The sequence below is a fragment of the Bos indicus x Bos taurus genome, chromosome 10 (assembly GCF_003369695.1).
Source record: "Bos indicus x Bos taurus breed Angus x Brahman F1 hybrid chromosome 10, Bos_hybrid_MaternalHap_v2.0, whole genome shotgun sequence".
In the NCBI taxonomy this organism is placed as follows: domain Eukaryota; kingdom Metazoa; phylum Chordata; class Mammalia; order Artiodactyla; family Bovidae; genus Bos; species Bos indicus x Bos taurus.
In genome coordinates, this window is record NC_040085.1 from 21,432,400 (window position 1) to 21,434,316 (window position 1,917).

The 1,917-nt window shown below is 37.4% G+C and overlaps 1 protein-coding gene across 1 annotated transcript; it reads left to right on the top strand.

Annotated features, from left to right (window-relative positions):
• Positions 1–700: 700 nt before the first annotated feature.
• Positions 701–1,642, top strand: LOC113899453 (olfactory receptor 4K14-like). The gene has a single exon (XM_027552808.1). The coding sequence runs from the start codon at positions 704–706 to the stop codon at positions 1,640–1,642; it is 939 nt and encodes a 312-aa protein (XP_027408609.1). The 5' UTR covers positions 701–703.
• Positions 1,643–1,917: the final 275 nt, after the last annotated feature.

Below are 1,917 nucleotides of genomic sequence, written 5' to 3' on the forward strand. Positions count from 1 at the left end.
GACTTGTGATCTTAAATAATGATAAATTATGTGTTTGATTTTCCATGTGAATTATCATGCCTTGTATTTATTATATGGCTTTTCTCCTAAAGATTGTTCCAATATATAATGTAGAGAAATAAGGTAAAATTTTAATTAAATGATGTCTTATAGAAGACACGCAAATGAGGCTTAAAGAAATCAGTATGCATAATAGAGAGAAACTGTAATTTTGTGCCATGCGTTTGTTCTGGACTTCAGTATCTGTTCACTATCATCTTCTTAAGTAGACTACTCAAATCATAGTTATTACAGTATAACAGTTGATGGTCTGCACTCAGATTCTTTTCACTGGGGAAGCAGAATGAAACTAGTTTCTAGGTGACACTATAATCTTTTCTCAGTCTTTCATCTTGCTATCCACCTTTCTCACTTATTCTTTGTGGGAATATCCTCTTAATTAATCATTTATAATAAGTCTATCTTGGAAAGCAAATTTTAGGGATTTACTTCTCTTTTGGTCATAATACTATGAGTATTTTCCCAATATTTGTCTTCCCAATTAAATTTTCACTTTCAGATATAGACGCTAATTTTCAATGAATTTAAACTTCATTGAGATAGAATTTCAACCAATTTCTAAAGATTAAGTATCCTTTCCCATTCTACTAACTGAAAAATCTGTCTTTTTCTCCTGCTTATTTTAGATGTCACTCTGAATTAAATGGATGCAGGAAATCTGTCTGTAGTGTCAGAATTTGTGCTTCTGGGACTTTGTCACTCATGGACTATGCAGATCTTACTCTTACTGATGTTTTTTATGCTTTACCTGATCATTGTATTTGGAAACATTGCCATCATAATCTTAATCATCACTGACCCCCATCTGCATTCCCCCATGTACTTCTTATTGGCCAACCTGTCCTTTGTTGATATGTGGCTTTGCTCAGTGACCACTCCTAAGATGATAACAGACTTTGTCAGAGAGAACAAGACCATTTCCTTTGGAGGCTGCATGTGCCAGATTCTCTTTGTGCATTTTTTTGGAGGGGGTGAGATGGTGCTATTGGTGGTAATGGCCTATGACCGCTATGTGGCCATCTGCAAGCCACTCCACTATTCAACCATAATGAACCTGCAAAAGTGCATTGGGCTTGTGCTGACTTCCTGGACCACTGGCTTTGTGCATGCCATGAGTCAAATGGCTGTGATTGTGCAATTGCCTTTCTGTGGCCCCAGGGAAATCTACAGCTTTTTCTGTGATATACCACTGGTAATCAAGCTTGCTTGCATAGATTCCTATAACTTGGGAATATTAATGAATGCTGATAGTGGGGTTCCAGCCATGACCTGCTTTATAGTTTTGTTGATATCCTACTCATATATTCTTCTTACTATTCGCCAAAGCTCTAAAGCTGGTACATCTAGGGCACTCTCTACCTGCACTGCCCACATCACAGTGGTGGTGCTCTTCTTTGGGCCCTGCATCTTCATCTATGTGTGGCCACTCAGCATCACCTGGGTGGACAAATTTCTTGCTGTGTTTTACTCTGTTATTACACCTCTTCTAAATCCAGCCATTTATACCCTGAGAAATAAAGAGATAAAAACTGCTATAAAGAGATTCAGAAGCTACTACATACATCACAAGGGAAATATTTAATACCCAGAAACCTCACTGGAAACACTTCAAATTGACAATATACTGACCTTATAAAAGAGGTTGAAAATTCTAGACATTCAATTTATATCTACATTTTATGCATGAGAAACTCTGGGCTGGAAGAAGCACAAGCTGGAATCAAGATTTCCACGAGAAATATCAATAACCTCAGATATGCAGATGACACCATCCTTATGGCAGAAAGTGAAGAGGAACTAAAAAGCCCTCTTGATGAAAGTGAAAGAGGAGAGTGAAAAGGTTGGCTTAAAGCTCAA

Coding starts and splice junctions, on each gene's coding strand:
- LOC113899453 (XM_027552808.1), top strand. CDS start 704: ATGGATGCAGGAAATCTGTCTGTAGTGTCAGAATTTGTGCTTCTGGGA.